The sequence below is a fragment of the Procambarus clarkii genome, chromosome 29 (assembly GCF_040958095.1).
Source record: "Procambarus clarkii isolate CNS0578487 chromosome 29, FALCON_Pclarkii_2.0, whole genome shotgun sequence".
NCBI lineage: Eukaryota > Metazoa > Arthropoda > Malacostraca > Decapoda > Cambaridae > Procambarus > Procambarus clarkii.
This window is the reverse complement of record NC_091178.1, coordinates 9,846,944-9,865,670: the sequence shown is the minus strand read 5'-3', so window position 1 is coordinate 9,865,670 and position 18,727 is coordinate 9,846,944. Positions and strand designations below refer to the sequence as shown.

Genomic DNA, 18,727 nt, shown 5'->3' with positions numbered 1-18,727 from the left:
ACGACATAGTCACCCCTCCTATTCCCCCCCCCCCACCTCTCACTTTTATCGCAGACTGAAGTAACGTTGGGCGGTAATGACTACATGGGCCTCGCGAAGAAAGAGTCCGATGGGTCTCTTTGCTTAACCGTTTCTTAATTCGGTTAAGAGTCTCCTTGGAAAGTTGAGCTGAACTGCTAGTCCTCGAAGCTGGAGTTTGGATTACTCTCGGAGAGAAGGTGCAGCTTCACTACAGAGCATTATAACCTCTCGCCATTTTTTAGAGCAATGAAGTGGGGCGTCGTAATCAACTTAGATTTCAAGGTATTGTGATGAAAGCGAGGCTTTCTGTACGTGACGACTTCTTTACTTGATGACTGCTGCGTCATACTATACCTGAGAAGATTTTCCGATGGGGTTTTATCTTGCTTAGGTATTGTTAGGATGAAGGTTCTGAATATCTTGTGTATATGTTTTGTAACGCAGTGTGTATAAGAATGGGGATTTTTAACATTATATAGCTAGTTTTTTGGCACGCTGTACTCCCCTTCATATAGTCTAGGGTAGCTGCACAAATGCAGATGTTCCTAGATGTGTTAATAAAAAAAGAAATGAGTTAGATGAACTGGAATGCAAAAGTGAGTAGGCCTCTGGCAGGCTTCTAGAAAACCTTGATTAGGCCTCGCTGTGGTCGTATGTAAGCATCGGTAAGACTGAGTAGGCAGTAGGAAGCGAGTTTGGGCCAGATATAGAGGGATCCACCAGCCCGGCTGGGAGCCAATACAAGGGGACATAAAGTAGTGGTTTGTTTAGGAATTCTCGCGTTCGGTTCAGTTAAATCTATTTCCGGAGCGAACATTAATGATCGAGGGGTATTGTACTGCTGCTCTTGTGTTGCCTGTGATCAATCGCATTTTGAATTTTGATAATTTTCATTATTTTGTAATAATTATTTTATATTATGATGTCGCTTTATATGTCATTATTATTTTTAGTTTTGTTATTGGTAGTTATCGTAGTGGAAGTACTTAGTCCCTAACTATGATAAGGATTTATAGCAAACTCGTCGAAAAGCGGGGATTTGTTTAGAGTTCGTATGTAACTTGTGTATTAATGTTTTAGTGATGTTGGGCTTGATGCCTTTCAGCCTCTGGATGATTAACAAGGAAACTACTAGAGCTTGCTAACCAACGAGCATATATGTATTAGTTCTGAACGTAGTCCAGAGCCAAATTTTACTTTAATTGTATACAATCCGCGATTCGGAGTACACCTTTATATATATATATATATATATATATATATATATATATATATATATATATATATATATATATATATATATATATATATATATATAATTTATATTTATATATATTCAACCTAAAGAAAATTAAAATATCATAGTAACATATAACTAGGACTAAAGTTATCTTTTACTGTGAACTCGACTTTGGTACTTCAATAAAATAATTATAAGAGTAATGAATGATTTAAAATTTACAATGCCTGAGTCAACAGGTTATGTATGTGAACTTTTATCAAACATGAACTGTAATAAAATATTAACTGTATAATATTATTTATTTATATTTTGTTAAGTAAATTTAACTATTCGTTCTTACATTAAAGATGTGTAAAAAAAAATCGAGATGAGTTAAACAGCAAAAGCACGAGTCTACATTTTCTTTTTGTATTTGCTTCGTCAACGTGTTAATTATGATTTTTTTTATTTCTCAAATTTTATTCTCGTTTCTTTTGTAGTGCTAACAGTGGCATGTTATCTCTCATAGTCTCAATATTTGTATATTATCTTTTGTCTGCGCCCTTTATCTTAATATCTGTTATTCCTGAAATGTATTTATTTCTGTTCATTATTTTTTCTCGGATATTATGGTGTTATATCTTCTCGTTTTCTGTTCCCCTCTCGCATTACAGTTTTATTTGGAGTCTGCCTCTCCCTTTCTCTGCGTGGGGAGAGGGAGACCGTATTTGTCTCTGTCTCCCTCAGATGGCTTCCATTTTATCTCTTTTGTGCTTACTCCTGTCTTAATCGCATTCTTTATTTCCCTCTCTTTTTCAATACGATGCTCTTATGTTCCTCAAAAAATTGTCATTTCTTATTTTGGTCTCGTTCTTATCATATCTGTTTCCTCCCTGCCCGAACTCCCTCCTAGTCTTTCTGGCTATTCTTCATTTATCCCTATACTTCCTACGTCTTTGTCATACTCTTAACTGTTGTTCACTTTCCCTTCTTCTGTCTCCATGCCGTTCACGTCGATCCTGGCACAGGTTAGAAGGAGAAAGTTAAATATTGTTCCTGCAAGGGATGTGACAAATTTAATCTTTTGAGAATTCTTGAGACGTAGGAACTTGCATTATTTCTTATCAACTAGCTCCTTAAGATTAAAGACAAGCTCCCAGGTAGCTGGAAGGATGCAGTTATCACTTCAGTTCTCAAGCCAGAAGATGTGAACTGATAACATACGGTATTGCTTTTCGTGCACGTCAAAGGCAACAGAGATCGTGATCGGGCAGTGAGAATCATGTCCTTTCATCCAAACATTCTAAAATTCAATGAAGCAAAAAGAAGGCTAAGATGCCGAGCAAATGTCTTTGTTTACACAAATGTCAAACTTCTCTTCCTAGTTATAGTAAGAAAACTTTTGATTTTACAAATCACTAAGCTATTCAACGCTTGTTAGTTGAAAAGAGTGTGAAGGATAACTTACCCAGCTGGGTCCACGAATACCTATTATGCAGACGAGTAAGATTCGGAGGTCGACGTTTCCCAATAGAAGACTCTAGGGAACGACACAAAACACAGAGGAGTATTCAGTCCACTACTACTTAACATTGCGAGATATCCAAATGCCACTAACTGGAGAGGAAGAAGGTTCGGAGAGTGAGAGAATATTCTTCCATCGCCGTTGCGGCCCGTTGAGGGGGGGTGGCAGCTGATCTGCTCTGGGCTCTTGCCCCCGCTCGTGTGCACATCAAAAATTATAATGATTTACAAGATAAAAGTACGGTTCCGGGGGACCCACTAGTTCACCAGGAGGGAAATGTTCGACATTCTTGGCCGCGTCACTGAAGCTGCGACTGTTGTCATCCAAGACCACAGCATTAGAGCCCCACTCCTATTCTCCAGTGAGACAGCACCTGATACAGCTAACACTTGCAATCCAGACCGCTCTGTGTGAGGCTAACCTGGTATTACTTCCACCACGACGTTCCCTGGCAGAGAGGACCATCTTTGTTAGGTACATAAATACTTGGATTTCCGACCGGCCCACTGACGAATAGATGGCATAAAGCTCTACACTTTGCTCTAACTGCGGTTTTAAAATGATTAAAAAGGAAGTAAAAAAATGCAACGCTGAAGCTAACGATCAACTCTTCTGATGAAACCACCATCGCTGAAGACAACAGATTCAGATGCTATGGCATCTCGACACCAAGAGAAGTTACGACGGAGAGGTTTTTCCAACTAAAGCAATGCTTCAAGTGCTACAAATACCACCACTAAACCCGGAGGTGTACACTGACAGAAGGAAAATGCAACATCTGCTCCATCGACCACCTCTGCCAGAACTGCAGCGCACCTCATAAACGGTGCATGACCGTCAGTACAAACGACCTCACGAGTGAAGAACAGATAATACAGACTACGACTAGGCTATCCGTATGCTTGAGAGATTGCAATTAATATCACAGAAGATAGAAATGCCAGTATTACAGACGATCAGATGGACAGGTGAGGCATGTCCATGATTACAGTTCATGCTCACCTGTAATCATTTCCAGCAACTAAGAAACCAGACCATCTGCAACATACGAGTCAGATTCACTGAAACGCACAGCTAGCCAAAGCTTAGTTTCTTGAAGATTGCAGAACTCTTAATTGTAAAAATTAAAAACAAAAATGGAAAAAGAAAACGAACAAATAAATCAACCCTGGGAACACAAAAGAAAAATGTATGCTGTTTTTCTTTTGAGGTACAGGAAAAAAAAAACTTCCAACAGCGTAGGGTTCAGAGTCCAGCGAGCGAGGCTGAGTAGCAACAAAACCCTTTAGCTTGTTGGGTTCCAGTTCATTCGTAAATGCAGAAACATGAAACTGAAGCAGAAATAATTATGACCCTTTTTCTTTAGCTGAAATTTTTGTGAGCAAATATTGTACAGCTGAATCTGCCAAAAAATGTCAGAAAGCATTTCGTTAAACGTTAGTTTTAACGAGCGTAGAACAGGAAGTGAAGCATTTAGCTTGGAGCTGCAGTGAATGTGTTCTAAAAATGTTCCTCTAAAATGCTCTAGAAATGCGTAATGCTCTAGAAATGTTTCCTCATACATGAGGGCCTTGCAAATGCTTAGTCATTTCAACAAGAAGCTTATAGCAGATGGCTTTAGCAGAGCACAACAAGATTCAAACCGAAAAAAATCCACAGAAGCCGCAATGAAGATTCGAACCTATGCGCTGGGTTCGAAGCCAGCCGATGAGAGCGCATATAGGTTCCTGATCGCGGCTCCTGTGGATTTTCTCATTCATATATCACGATAATGTGAGTTCTCTGTGAAGAAACTAGTTCACTTAGCTAATTGTTATATACAAAGCTTACCGAAATAACGTCCGAATAGATCACGATCATTTTGATTGGTAAAGACAGTCTGTTGTCCTGGAGACTGACGGACGTGGCTCTTAGTCTGATGACATCGCCAGTGACGTTATCATCAATATTGATGCCGGACGCTGCGTTGTCTGGATAACCTGATGTGGAGGGAGGAGTTAGTTCCCTCGATTGAGAAATTTGTTTGTCGTAAAAACTGATTACTATAGTAGGGTATTGGAGGGGGGGGGGGGGAATAGTAGTGTGAGTGGGAGGGAGGGAGGGGACACCTACCTCATGTACGACCCGCCCACCTCGTGTACGACCCGCCCACCTCGTGTACGACCCACCCACCTCGTGTACGACCCGCCCACCTCGTGTACGACCCGCCCACCTCGTGTACGACCCGCCCACCTCGTGTACGACCCGCCCACCTCGTGTACGACCCGCCCACCTCGTGTACGACCCACCCATCTCATGTACGACCTGCCCACCTCGTGTACGACCCGCCCACCTCGTGTACGACCCACCCATCTCATGTACGACCCCCCACCTCGTGTACGACCCGCCCACCTCGTGTACGAGGGAAAGAATGGGGGAGAAAATGCATTAGCAGCATTCTGTAAGACGCTGAAGAGGAGACTGCTTTAATGAACAATACGATCTTCTTGCAATGAAAACAACACCCCAAAAAAATCTAGATGCTTGCGATGGCAAGAACACTACAGTTAAACACGGGGAGAGGGGGGCACCAGCTGGCAGGGGGGAGGGGGAGCACCAGCTGGCAGGGGGGAGGGGGGTACCAGCTGGCTCGTGGGTAGGGGGGGGGGAAGACCAGGTGGTGCGACCTATTCACAAAGGTGGAGCGTGACGTGGACAATATGTACAGCTGGTGGGAGCCCATTGTCGCAACTCTTCCACCCTCGCCAGCTGTCGTCCACCTGTGACACCCAACACCAGGGTGCCGTAAAATGGAGCGAGGAGCAGGGGCTGGCGGGAGCGTGCCTGAGGCAGGGGCGGGGAGGCACGGGTGGCCGGCCACCGTCAAGAGTCGTTTTATGCCTTCGTATATCTGTATTGGCAACGTGCAGGCCTGCGCAGGGGGCAGTGGAAGAGGTGGTCAACCCTGGCCGTATGTGTGTGTGTGTTTACTATTTGTGCCGGCAGGATCGAGCTGTTAGCTCTTGGACTCCGCCTTTCTAATTGTTGGTCGTCTAATATTCTGACGCTCGACCTATTTACCACTATCATATATTTCTCTCTAACGCACACACACACACATATCCCCAAGATGCAGGTCGTAGCAGCTGTCTATCTCCTACGTACCTATTTAATATTAGTTTAGCAGGGACATCAAGTGAAAAAAAAATTCTACCCCGCCTGTTTATTTTTGCCTCTGTGGGGAAGCGAATCCGGATCCTTAGTTATACAAGCGCCGAACGCTGTCCGCTCGGCCGCGAGGACCTGCAGAGAAAGAGAGAACAACGTGCGGCCTAGCTACTACCTGGCGTCGGACATAACAAGGAAGGTGAAGCCTGCCACTTAGATCATGAGAAACATAAACATTAAGACAGAGGCTTAACCTTCAGAGGCGGCAACGGAACAGCTTGCTCGTTCTCCGGGCCAAAAGGACAGTCTCACTTCCACCTTTTATTTCTTCTGCATTTTAATTGCAATTAATAACGTAGACTAATGTTAAACGATCATTGGAGTTAAATTCCTGGTCGTATTGTGTTGTAAAAGATTACTTTGTATGTTAAACCATGGATCTTGATTATTAGGCTTGTTCCTTGTTTAGCTGAATGGAATTGTTGGGGTTTAATTCCTGAGCCCATTGTGTGTCTATGTAACCTTTTCCCACTACCGCCCACAGGATGGGTATGGGGTCCACTACCGCCCACAGGATGGGCATGGGGTCCACTACCGCTCACAGGATGGGCATGGGGTCCACTACCGCTCACAGGACGGGCATGGGGTCCACTACCGCTCAGAGGATGGGCATGGGGTCCACTACCACTCTCAGAATGGGTATAGGAATGCATAATAAATGAACACGTAACATATATCTAACATGTATTACAAGTCGTATTTTTCTTTTCTTAATATTAATTCAAATGAAATTCTCGTATTTACAAGTTCCTGATCTTGAATAAGATTCAGGTTCAGAGTAAATAAATACAATATTTCCCCTAATTGCTGCCTATCAGTTTATCTTCCTCTCTGGGTTATGACTTCAGTATAAATAAACACCAGCTTTCCTTACTAGAAATTAATCGCCCAGCAAGTAAAGGGGCGCAGCCAAGGAGGAATATAAACCTTCCTGGAAATGGAGTGGAAGGATTATTTTCGGGCGGGAGTGTCTGGAGGAGGAGTAGGAGGGGACCGCTGCAGGCGAGCGAGCCCTGAGCTTTGTTTAGCCCGAGACCCGCGTCGTCGCCGGCCGCGCTTTCTCACGCTAATTGCTTCTCTCGGGCTTGGCCATTAAGGAAAATTACGTAATCTGACCTCGCGTGACCTTCCCATACGTAACCAGCACTCACTCGCGTGAACTTGCGATTATTTGGGCTTGAAGTGCGTGGATGAAGCATTTATAACACAGTGGTTCGAACAGATGCCGTCAGTGAAGCAGTTGAGTTACACATTGACTCGTTGTGAGTCGTGTGTGAACCGATTTTCATCCGTAAACAGGGGGTTTGGCAGCTGGGTTAACGAGAATTTGGCTTTGTTTATGAGAGCGGGTTGCACAGTGTAGTTGAGTCACAGTGTAGGTGAGTCAGTGTAGCTGAGTCAGTGTAGGTGAGTCACAGTGTAGTTGAGTCACAGTGTAGTTGAGTCACAGTGTAGGTGAGTCAGTGTAGGTGAGTCACAGTGTAGGTGAGTCAGTGTAGGTGAGTCACAGTGTAGGTGAGTCACAGTGTAGTTGAGTCTTAGTGTTCGCTTGAGTGCAACACTCAATCGAACAGTCGTAAGCAGGCACGGAACTCTACTGTCACCTTCTCGTTAATTAAACAGTCTTGTTTAAATTCCTCTTGCGCGAAGCACTTTTTTAGCTTCGTTAGTGTCGCTAACTACTCTCGTTGGTTGTGACTGATGCCTGACTGTTGTTGACATGTGACCTCGCCTGTAACTAAGCAATTATATAAAATCACCGAATTAAATAACCTAAAAAACAGAGATAAGAACACAATGTTATAAGCGCAGTTGAGTTAAAACCGTGAGGACCTGGGTTCGATTCCCGTTGCAGTACAGTGAAGTTTATAGGTTCCGTTTCCGTCCACGTTTTGCGGGGTTGCATTCTAGGTAAGTTGACCTGGGATTACCTCGATTAGTCTAACAGGCGTCCTGTCCTCCACTGCGGAAAATAATGAGCGATGATTATTGGCACCTGCAGAAGTGTTGATATTTGTTAGTTTGTTCGCCTGTTATTGAGTGTATTGTTCGCTTGGTATTTACCTGGCTGCCGCTCTGTCAGGGCTGCCGCTCTGTCAGGGCTGCCGCACTGTCAGGGCTGCCACTCTGTCAGGGCTGCCAGTCTGTCAGGGCTGCCAGTCTGTCAGGGCTGCCAGTCTGTCAGGGCTGCCACTCTGTCAGGGCTGCCACTCTGTCAGGGCTGCCAGTCTGTAAGGGCTGCCAGTCTGTAAGGGCTGCCACTCTGTCAGGGATGCCACTCTGTCAGGGATGCCAGTCTGTCAGGGCTGCCGCACTGTCAGGGCTGCCAGTCTGTCAGGGCTGCCAGTCTGTCAGGGCTGCCACTCTGTCAGGGCTGCCACTCTGTCAGGGCTGCCAGTCTGTAAGGGCTGCCACTCTGTCAGGGATGCCACTCTGTCAGGGCTGCCACTCTGTCAGGGCTGCCACTCTGTCAGGGCTGCCACTCTGTCAGGGCTGCCACTCTGTCAGGGATGCCACTCTGTCAGGGATGCCACTCTGTCAGGGATGCCACTCTGTCAGGGCTGCCACTCTGTCAGGGCTGCCACTCTGTCAGGGCTGCCGCTCTGTCAGGGCTGCCGCTCTGTCAGGGCTGCCGCTCTGTCAGGGCTGCCGCTCTGTCAGCGCTGCCACTCTGTCAGGGCTGCCACTCTGTCAGGGCTGCCGCTCTGTCAGGGCTGCCGCTCTGTCAGGGCTGCCACTCTGTCAGGGCTGCCGCTTTGTCAGGGCTGCCACTCTGTCAGGGCTGCCACTCTGTCAGGGCTGCCGCTCTGTCAGGGCTGCCGCTCTGTCAGGGCTGCCACTCTGTCAGGGCTGCCACTCTGTCAGGGCTGCCATTCTGTCAGGGCTGCCACTCTGTCAGGGCTGCCACTCTGTCAGGGCTGCCAGTCTGTAAGGGCTGAAACCGTCAGGGCTACCACTCTGTCAGGGCTACCATTCTGTCAGGGCTGCCACTCTGACGCCTGCCATATTCTCAGGGCTGCCACTGTCAGGGCTGCCACACTCTCACGCCTGCCATATTCTCAGGGTTGCCACTCACACGAGCAGCAACCAAACACGGCAGACGATAGTCCAATATATTTCTTGGCCGTTTCCTTTTCAAAGATTATACATTCATGAAATTCATATTAGAAATTCCAGAAAAATATTGATGAGAATAATATATTCACTCCTCGTGATATTTTTATATCACTACTTGGCAAGCGTCGTTGAATTCATTACCGAATTTAAATCAAAAGATATATTGCTATTTCGATTGTACTAATCCACGACTATACTGCCGATTGGTTTGAGCTCATAGTGCCTCTCAACCGCCGGAGAGTTAACCTAGAGACTTGCTGACCAACCTACAACGTAAAGTATACTTTTGTACTGGACATTGTCCTGAACCAAAAGTATAATTTCAGTGTATATTCACCGAGAAGCAGCATACATCTTTGGTTGTAGATGTGCCTGTGTTCGATTCATTCCCATATTACTGGTGTACCGAGACGGTACCGGGACATAGCTATAGTAATAGTGCATTGCTGAATGCTACAATTTAGTGCTTTATATTTAGGGGAAAGTGGGTACTTTATTTTCATTAATTGATACGAAGTCATGTCCTCACATATGGACGTACCAGACATGCTTGCCAGGGTCAGCTGTCATCAGCTTCTTGTGCTCGTCTGAGCCAGAGTACCCAGTCCTCGTCTTTACTAAATAACTCAAATATTTCCACCAGCTAATGTACACGAAGGGGGTGGGTGTACTCGGCCTCTCCATATATATATATATATATATATATATATATATATATATATATATATATATATATATATATATATATATATATATATATATATATAATGTCGTACCTAGTAGCCAGAACGCACTTCTCGGCCTACCATTCAAGGCCCGATTTGCCTAATAAGCCAAGTTTTCCTGAATTAATATATTTTCTCTAATTTTTTTCTTATGAAATGATAAAGCTACCCATTTCATTATGTATGAGGTCAACTTTTTTTATTGGAGTTAAAATTAACGTAGATATATGACCGAACCTAACCAACCCTACCTAACCTAACCTATCTTTATAGGTTAGGTTAGGTTAGGTAGCCGAAAAAGTTAGGTTAGGTTAGGTTAGGTAGGTTAGGTAGTCGAAAAAACAATAATTCATGAAAACTTGGCTTATTAGGCAAATCGGGCCTTGCATAGTAGTCTGAGAAGTGCGTTCTGGCTACTAGGTACGACATATATATATATATATATATATATATATATATATATATATATATATATATATATAATATTATATATAACACTAAGAGTTTACTTTAATACTAAACTATGTTCAAGACTAAAGTATTCTTGCTGGTTGGTCAGTAATTAATTATGACGGCCTTAATAAGTCTTCTGAGGTTGATAAGACTGAAGCCCAACACCAAACCAATCCAACTATATCATTATTAAATACACAACTCATTATAAATGACGGAACAGCAATGGAAGCTACGGGCAAAGGTTATTACACAAAAAAAAATGTCAAATTATAAAATTTAAAAGAAAGCTTCACTTCCCAGTCTGCCTTCCTCTCGCCGTCTCAGAATGGCGCCATCACCGACGAAACTCACTTACCTTCCCGCTCAAGCATCAGGTGGTCACTAGAGAGCCACTCCAGCCTCTAGGTATGGACCTTAACCCATCAGGAGGCTTCACACTCCCTGTGGTCAGACACTTAACTTCATAGATGGGCGCCTAGTCCCACTTTAAGATGCTTTGACCATTCGACGAGTCACTTTCTTGGACTACACAAGTTCCCCATCAGCCCCTACTGGTCGCCCCTTCCTGCGACATCATTTTGCCATGATGCTGAATATAATGTCTCGCTTTGTTTTTCTATATCTTTTGTTTCTCTGTTGTTCTCGATCTTTTTCTCTCTCTCTTCCTGCGTCTATCTGTATTTGTCTCTCTGTTTCTGGCTGTCTTTCTCTGTATCTCTGGTACCCGTCTGTAGGCGGCAGAGACAGGTTCACGGTGGGGCTCGGGCGGGTGTACAAGGAAAACTGACGCTGCAGTCAGCAGAAGAGTGAATTTAATTCACGTCAATGAGATGCATTTTATATTTCAAATGATCAATGATATAAAACAAATAGCAGCAATAAAATTTGTTCGTGGTTTTGGATTTAAGTTTTTGCAGTTATAATACTTTAAAAATTAACTTTGAAATTATTAAAATCCCTCCCTTCTCCCAATCAAAATTGAAGTGTATTTAAAACCACGTCAGAATTAAATTCGGTAGGCCTAGGCTGTCTAACAATGGGAGAGAGCCATAGCCTGGTGTCAAGTGTTATGAGGCTTCAGTTCCGGTTCCCGTCACCTTTTTAGGTAACAAAACTAAAATGAGTTCATTAAATGTAAGGACTGAAGGAGAAACACGATTTTAAAATATTTTCCGAATTTATTATGTTACATCAGTAGTATAAAATGTTTCCTAACAAACGACAAGCACCAAAATGATCTTCTATTATGCAAGCACACATAATATTTACAGACAAGACTAAGAAACACACAAAAATTACATAAATGCTTTGTATAAATGTAATCTAATCATACAGGAACGGTAACTGGGTTCAGCATTTGAAAACAACATAAATCTTATGCTATTGTCAAGAAAATATGTCCTACACTGTACGGAAACACAAACTAAGAAGCATTAGTTGGTTCTGGCTATAAATTACCTATGAATAGCAGTCCTTACGGGGCAGACTTACGAACATCGACATGCGAATTAGCGACTATTATCCGTAAAAGTATATCTGGATTTGACAAATATATCTTATATCTGGTGAGATATATTGAGAAAATGCCTTCTCGTACATATAGCATATTACTAGGCCCGGAGATATATATATATATATATATATATATATATATATATATATATATATATATATATATATATATATATATATCTCTAGGCATTTACTGTGGCACGTCAGTATATAAAAGTTACCTATTCATTATACATACAAATAAAAAAACCTGTTTGCTTAATCCTCCCGGGAACCCCTCCCCCCCCCTCCCCCCCAACACACAAGAAATATATAAACAAACATAAATGATTTTTTATAAAATATGCTTCCTAAGCCGACCAGCTCTGTTTATAACACGAGGAAAGTCAATATGATATTCCACACTGAAAAAAAAATTGATATTCCTCATTTTAAGACAATGTGATATTCCTCATTTTAAGACAATGTGATATTCCTCACTTAGAGACAAGTATGCATGAGGTCAGCCACTAAATCAAAACCTTGCTAGCGATCAGCGACATACAGCACGACTTGCAACTAACCCAAAATGGGTTCTTGAACAACTAAAATGGAACATTTAAAATCTGGCTTCTACCGCTTGGTCTATCAACATTGAACACTTTCCTTTTGCCCCCCAGAGGAATATATGGAACTCATGTATCCTTTCTGTCCCAAATAGATTACAGCGAGCTACACACACACACACACACACACACATTAATTCTGGTCTTCATGCCATGGAATACTTGAAATTGGAATAACTGGAATTGGAATAATTGGAATAACATCAAATTGTTATTTAACTGCATAGGTAATGGGAAGTGGGCATTTCGTATGTTTAAGTGTGCAGTTGAAATTTGTTACTTCGATGACTGAAGTTAGGTAGTTCGTGTGTCCACGATAGCCAACTGAAGAGTTGGTGTATGTCTTATTGTTGGTTTGGGTACTACCATCTATGTTCCCAGTGTTGTTGATCAGAGGCCAGATTCACGAAGCAGTTACGCAAATACTTACGAACGTGTACATCTTTCCTCACTCTTTGACGGCTTTGGTTACATTTATTTAACAGTTTACAAGCCTGAAAACCTCCCTATCAACTGTTGTTATTGTTATAAACAGCCTCCTGGTGCTTCGGAGCTCATTAACTGTTTAATAATTGTAAACAAAGCCGCCAAAGATTGAGAAAAGATGTACAGGTTCGTAAGTGCTTGCGTAACTGCTTCGTGAATCTGACCCCAGACCACGAACGCCTGTATTCCATATATTGATAGCTAGGCTACGAACGCCTATGTTCTCTCTATTGTTGATTTGGCCACGAATGCCTGGGTTCTCTATAGTGCTGATTTGGCTACGAACATCTGTGTTCTTTATATTGTTGGACTGACCACAAACATCTCTGGTCTCTATTACAAATTATATAGGAAATGGTTGGTGATAAATTTTCATACATGGTCACTGCGGCACTAAACGTATCTTGGAATTGGCTGCCTCGTGTTCTAAGATATATACTATTTAATCCTTTAACTGCTCTCTCAAATGGAGATACATGAAGGTCGTTTCTGAAAGATTACTGTGGTCACATAACTCATGGCAGCCTACCGACCTAAACTTTACACGAGAAGAGCAGCTTTCCAAAGAGCAATAAGAATATTAAGAAGAATTTTAAATTAGGAAAGGGAGAAGAACAAAACATTAATAAGAACACACTGGAAATAATGAAAAAGAGGAAGAATGAGGAAGGATGAAAGAATAAAGCCATATCATACTAATGAATGATCACAGTATGTTAAAAAAAATCGAATGGATAAACAACAAAAACAGGGATCATTTAAAACTACTAGCAAAAATTAACTAGCAAACTAACCACGCTCACTGAGCCCAGATTTTCCCCAAAAAACTCTTGTTTTTGTCATCTTTCCGAATAGTCCCAAGTTGGCTGCATGGCATTTTTTCACGGTGGGAAAACTGAAACAAAGAGTGGAGGGGGAAAAGTAAGTGAGGTGTAGGCGGACATACGCCTGAGCGAAGCAAAGCATTGCTCGAACACATTCTCGGGGTGCTCCAAAACGAAAGAGTTAGTTCCAATCGAGTTGGAACTCTGTTTCCCTCTCTCTCTCTCTCATTCTCTGTCTTTCACTCTCCTATTTCTCATTATTTCTCCCATTCTACTCTCTCTCTCTCTCTCTCTCTCTCTCTCTCTCTCTCTCTCTCTCTCTCTCTCTCTCTCTCTCTCTCTCTCTCTCTCTCTCTCCTCTCTTTTCATCCCCCTTTCCAACTCAAAAATTTCCTTCCGAAAGTTCCAAAAAGTTATGTCTCGCACACAGACCACCGCTCTCGAGTTGTGTGTATGTGTGTGTGTTTGATTTGTGAGTGTGTGTGTTTACCTTTTAGTACCTACAGGGTTCAGCTGTTGCTCTTGGGTCCCGCCTTTCTAACCGTTGGTTATCTATTGTACTGGCTCCCGACCTATTTTTTCTCTCATATCTACCATATGTCTCTGTCACACACGAATACATCCCCATGGATGTACAGACGGCAACAGCTGACTTACTACCCCAGATACTTATTTACTTCTAGGTGAACAGATGCATCAAGTGAAAGAAATTCTGTCCATTTGTTTCTAGCTCTTCCTGGAATTGAACGGTCCGTGGACTGCGACTCCCGAACGCTGTGCACTCGGCCGCACCTGTGTGAGTGAGTGAGTGAGTGAGTGAGTGAATGAGTGCGAGACAGTCCAGAGATGGGCGGATTTATTGAAACTAATATTAGACTTCTTTCTTTTACACTTTTGTTCTGGAAAATTTCAGTCACACAAACATTTACCAACACACACATAAACAATGCTTTGATATGTCAAAACTTTGGAAAAGAACTTTTTTTTTTTCATTTTGATCGTCAGTGATAACTTGATTTGTAGAGCAGCGTTGCCTCTTCAGCGTATTTTACGGACTAAGATTTATCTTATGGAAGGCAAGATATTTTCTCTTATTCTTTTTCATTATTGTTCACTTTATTGGAACTAGAGATAATATTTAATAAATTTCTCACAGTAACTTACACACAAAAACATACATTTACACATACACAAACACGCGTAAAAATATGCATTTATACGCAAATTTTTCCTGGAGAATATGAAGCCTGAGTCGCTCAGCTTCTTACGTTGCTCCTCGGCATAGTTTGCTTGGCTGCAACTCTTGCAATATCTAGAGAATGTGGAGTGCTCCGCCGTTTTGTGTCGACAGTCCTTCACTGCAGCACTAAAGACCTCTTTGGAGAGGATCATAAACATTCCACTTCATTGAATAAACTTTGCAAGTTTGTAAAGCAACGGCAGAATGGCGTACGTTCTTATCACTGCCTCGACGCTATGAAAACTAACCAAAATATTGTGTGTGATGAATTTTGTCCTCGATCACCTCTTGGGATCCGGCGATGTCTGTCAACTCGTCTATTGTGGCGATGGTCACGTCTGGGCGGCTGGAGCTCTGTACGCCGGGTTTCTTGTTCTTCATCTCTTTTGCTTTCAGTTTTTTGGCATGAAGCGACTGTCCCTCGCAGGTGTAGTAGAAGGCGGAGTGGCGGCTGTAGGCGACCACGCCCACTATCACCAGGATCAGAAAGAGCAGCACAATGCAGCAGCCTATTACAATTACCATGTGCAGCTTCTCTCTCAGCAGCCTCGTCAAGGACCAGTCTATGCTGTGGTCTTCCTGAATGGTCAGTTGGCTCCGCGGTAACATTGGCTCGATGGTGCCCTCGCTGAGGACTGGTGTGTTCCACGAGGGCGCGGCTGCTGGCAGCTCCTGCGGGCACGAGGGAAGGTCACCCAGAGGCAGTAGAGCCAGTTCAAGTCCCTCCACGCCAGGAGGACTGACACACTTGAGACACGTCCACACTCGCGGTTCCTGACAGCCAGACTCCTGGTCGGGAGCGTCCTGGAGCCAGCGAAGCAGAGGTCCCACGTGGCACTGGTCGCAGTGCCATGGGTTTCCTTCCAGTCGCAATTTACGCAGTTGTTTCGAGGCACTTATTGCTGACACCGTTTTGTCATCGAGTCCTCTGAAGCTGTTGCGGGAAAGATCAAGGGAACGGAGTTGAGGAGCATTCAGTAGTGCATCCGTAGGAAAGGCAGAGAGGTAGTTGGAGGAGATGTTGAGATGATGCAGGTTCCCCAAATCCTGCAGCAGGCCAGGTGGCAGACGCATGAGACCCATGTCCCCCAGACCTAATCGTTGCAGTTCTCGTGCTGCAGGAAGCACAAACAACAGCTGCTCTATGTGCAAAGAGTTTCCGGAGAGATCAAGTTCATGGAGGTCGCCCAGAGCATCTCGTATAGCTTCGTTATCAAAATTGACGAGACGGTTGTAAGAGAGATCAAGATACTTGAGTGAGCTGTTAGTGAAGGCCCCGGGCTCCACGCGACTAATCCGGTTGTGCCCCAGGTGCAAGTAGCCGAGCGATGAGCCTGCAATTACTCCGTGCTCAACAAATGAGATCAGATTAGCGTCTAAATTGAGATTGATAAGTTTGGGCAGGAATGTGGTGGCCAGCCCGGATGGCACCTGCGTCATGCGATTATTGTGAAGATCGAAGGTGTGCAAGTTTGGCAGGGCCTGGAGTAGTGAGGAGCTGAGAGATGAGAGGCCACACCCAGCGCACACCAAATGTCGCAGCTCGGGAACGTCTGAGAACTGCTCGGGGTGAAGATCTCCCAGTGGATTGAAACTCAGATCAAGTCGTTCCAGACGAGTGAGGCCAAAGAAGATTCTGGGCACCAGCTCCGGCACGGCGTTGTGGGCCAGGGTGAGTGACTGCAGGCGACGCACGTATCTGAACACCGCCGAGGGCACGGACTCGATAAGATTGTGGCTGAGGTCCAGGTGCTGAAGCACGTCGGCGCCGCGGAAGTTGGTGTCCATGAGCGCTGCGATCTGGTTGTGCGTGAGGTTGAGGACGTGAAGCCGCTGGAGTCCCCAGAAAGAGTGCGCCCCGAGAGCTGGAATGCTGGCCCAGGTGATGTGGATTTCTTCTAGGCGTCGCAGCTCCTTGAAGATCGGGCCGAGAGTGAGGGAGTTGGGATGGTGAGGAGGCGCCGTGATCACCAGCACCTCCGTGTTCACGGCCATGTTCAAGACAGGTATGGGGTCGGCCATGCCACCTGCCTCGCACCTCACTGCTCGGCGACCGCGGCCATCCAGGCTACACCGGCACACATCTGGACACGGCCGCGCTGCGCCTGCGCACGTCCACACCGCCAGCGCCAGAAACACCACCTGAAAAGAACGAAAAATTGTCATTGACAAAGACGCCGGCTTGAGAGTCGCGCTACATTATTACTGACGGAAGAATATCAAAACCTATGTGGAAAGACCTGGGAAATCAGGAAAAACGTGGGTAAATATTGGTTTGGAATTAGGGCTGTAGATTTATGGAGCAAATTATCGGGTAACATAATAGACGTGAGATCACTGGATGGCTTTAAGCGTAAGTTAGACACGAATGAATTTGGGTGAATTTAAATAGGAGGTCTTATATGCTAATAGGTCTTCTGCAGGTTCCTTAATTCTTATATTTATGATGGTCCCTCTCCACACCTCGGGGTGGGGATGGGGGGGGGGTGGAGGGGGACGAGAATAGCAGGGGATCGCTGTCGGGAAGGGAAGGGAACAATTAGGAGAAAGCGCCAAGCCATTACGACTATATAGCACTTGGAAGGGATAAGGATTGGGACAGCAATTTTTTTTTTAAACATATTTTACACAAAAATATGTATACAAAATGCATATTTTAACACATGTATTCAAGTCATCCTGAATTTTACATCCTATTATCACAATAGTACGGCAGAAATTTTGAAAATTAATTAAAAAAAGGTCAAAATTAAATCGAAAAACATTACACACAGAAATCACAATAGCGTGATGCATCAAATGAACAAATTGTTCATTTGAAAAACAATTGTTCTCATCGTACTCTTACGACTCGGGAGTGAGAGAACACAAAAACGTAGCTGACTACGTCTACACTTCCTGGCAGGTTCAACCCAAGTGCTCCATTTACGGTTCAATTCCTGACCCAAGGTCCCTTGTGAGGCAAGATACGGAGCACAGGTCATGTACTAAAGCTCACAAGATGATTGCTAACCAAAGATTTGGTTCGAAGAGATATATTACATGTATATCGCCCCAGTTGGACATGTATATGAGTGGGATTGGGGGATTATAAATAGGAGCTGCCTCGTATGGGCCAATAGGCCTTCTGCAGTTACCCTTGTTCTTATGTATGTTCTTATTAAAGCATACGAATGAAGGAAATTGCATGCAGAAGGCTTATTGGCCCATATTTATATCCACCTAAACTTATTAATATATTACATATATTAAGCAGAGCAGATAAACGCCTTAATATTCTCTTTGATATGTGTAATTAAATACAAACTCAGTCCCCACCTCCCACAATGCAATACCATGATGGTATTCCTTAACAAGAAACCTGAACATTAATTTCGGTCCAATTAAGCCTATTATTTGCACACTAGAGCCGTGTCCTGGATGCTGTTAATTGGCTCCTCTATTAGTTGCTATTTACAAGTTCAAAATAGTCCCCAAGCGACGGGGATTGTACTGACTCCTTTTTTTTTTTGGTGTTATGTTTTAGAACGTTCCGGTGTTTTAAAATGCAAATGAATACCCGAGTAACAGTTAATTGCACGCGCGGGTAAAATTATGTGAATTTTTCATAAACTTTCGAAAGACTATTAAAAGTAATTCGCAATGGGAATTGTTTTCCCTATTCCATTTCCATGCAGTGGTTTACATACACACGCATACACACGCACACGCGCGCACGCACACACACACACACACACACACACACACACACACACACACACACACACACACACACACACACACACAC

The 18,727-nt window shown here is 43.7% G+C and overlaps 1 protein-coding gene across 1 annotated transcript in view; it reads right to left on the bottom strand.

Moving 5' to 3' along the window:
- Positions 1–11,431: 11,431 nt before the first annotated feature.
- The window catches only part of LOC123765034 (platelet glycoprotein V), a 61,424-nt gene continuing 54,128 nt past the window's right edge, over positions 11,432–18,727 (bottom strand). The window contains exon 2 of the mRNA XM_045753410.2: positions 11,432–17,082. Coding sequence (XP_045609366.1) covers positions 15,184–17,082 — 1,899 coding nt within the window. The 3' untranslated portion in view covers positions 11,432–15,183. The remainder of the gene's footprint in view (positions 17,083–18,727) is intronic.